Source organism: Emiliania huxleyi, assembly GCF_000372725.1.
Source record: "Emiliania huxleyi CCMP1516 unplaced genomic scaffold EMIHUscaffold_253, whole genome shotgun sequence".
NCBI classification, from domain to species: domain Eukaryota; phylum Haptophyta; order Isochrysidales; family Noelaerhabdaceae; genus Emiliania; species Emiliania huxleyi.
Genome location: NW_005200146.1, coordinates 180,137 through 181,448, shown reverse-complemented (window position 1 = coordinate 181,448; position 1,312 = coordinate 180,137). Strand labels below are relative to the sequence as shown.

The 1,312-nt window shown below is 67.2% G+C and overlaps 2 protein-coding genes across 2 annotated transcripts in view; both read left to right on the top strand.

Moving 5' to 3' along the window:
* EMIHUDRAFT_237644 (hypothetical protein) overlaps positions 1-746 on the top strand; it is a gene marked incomplete at both ends in the record, with an annotated part of 2,385 nt that extends 1,639 nt beyond the window's left edge. The window contains one exon of the mRNA XM_005777892.1: positions 659-746. Within this exon, the coding sequence (XP_005777949.1) occupies positions 659-746 (88 nt within the window). The remainder of the gene's footprint in view (positions 1-658) is intronic.
* Positions 747-1,160: 414 nt separating this feature from the next.
* Positions 1,161-1,312, top strand: part of EMIHUDRAFT_237643 (hypothetical protein) — a gene marked incomplete at both ends in the record, with an annotated part of 2,907 nt that continues 2,755 nt past the window's right edge. The window contains one exon of the mRNA XM_005777891.1: positions 1,161-1,280. Within this exon, the coding sequence (XP_005777948.1) occupies positions 1,161-1,280 (120 nt within the window). The remainder of the gene's footprint in view (positions 1,281-1,312) is intronic.

The following is a 1,312-nucleotide window of genomic DNA, read 5'->3' as shown; positions in this document are numbered from 1 at the left end:
CAGGCTGTGCAGGGCAGTCTTCCTCACTCAGGGCGGCCGCCACCGCTGCGCGGGGCCGCCACCGGCGCTGCTGCCGTGAACACTGCCGCCGTGTACGTCACCATCGCCTCTCTTCATCGCCGATCTCGCCGACGCCGCTCGCCGCTCGCCGCCGCCCTGCCCTGCCCCGCCTAGCCCTCGCACAAACAAACAAACAAACACACACACACAGACACATACAGACACACATACAGACACACAAAACACACCCTGCCCCAACCTCGAGCGCCCCGCGCCCTCCCGCCCAACGCCCTGCGCCTCACGCCGCGCGTCCCACGCACGCCCCGCGCCCCGCGCCCCCTCACCTTGCGCCTCACGCCTCCCTCCCCACCCTCTCAGGCATTTCTCCTCCCTGCTGCTCGCCGACTCCTCCTCCCCCCGCATGACCGACGACTACCCGTCCTTCGGCGACTCCTCCCTCCTCGGCACCAACGTCTACTACCCGTTCGCGGCCCGGTGAGGGGCGGGAGCGCAGCCATTCCAACGGCTGGGAAAGTTTCTGAACGGCCGCGCCTGCGCCTGCATGCCGGCTTACTAAGGAGGTCCCTCGCTCCGGCTCCTCTCTCGGAAGACGCGCGCCGGCCTGGGGGACTCGCTTGCGATCCCGCTCCAGCCAGAGGCCGCGTGAGGCGTGTGGGACGGTGTACGCTGTGGGGCTTGGCCCCAAGTGCACTGGCCTCGCGTCTCGAGGGGAGGGCGGCTCGTAACTGAGGTTCGCCGTCAGGGACAGTCGTCCTCGGCGTCGCATCTGCCGCGCCGAGATTCGACGGACCGAAGGGGTAGAGGCTAGCGCTCTCGGTCGAGAGAAGCGCATTACTCAAGACAATGATTACTACATCATGCACGACCTCGAGCGTGCAACGCCGCACAGTGCTCAGGGTTCGAGCAGGTGCAGGCGAGTGGAGGGGCCCCTGGCAGAGTGGCTGGGGCCTTCCTTCTCTTCGCCGGATGTGGCAGCAGAGGTGAGGCTCGTCGGCCACCCGGGTACCTCCTCCAGGCCAGTGTCCAGAGGTCGTCAGTACACAATGTCTGAACATTCTCGCCGACGCTCCTCGAGTTCGCCGGATATGGCGCCGTGGTTAGAACAACCCCCACCTGTCAAACGACGGACGAGCGGCTACATGGAGGCGATGGAGCAGCTCGAGGAGGCGGAGGCTCACCGTGAGGAGTTGGGTGCAGACGCGCTCGAGGCCGCGATCGGAATCGGCCTCGGCGGCGAGGGATCGACCTTGGGCTCGGGCGTCAACCGGCGGCGTTTCATGTACGGCGGGGG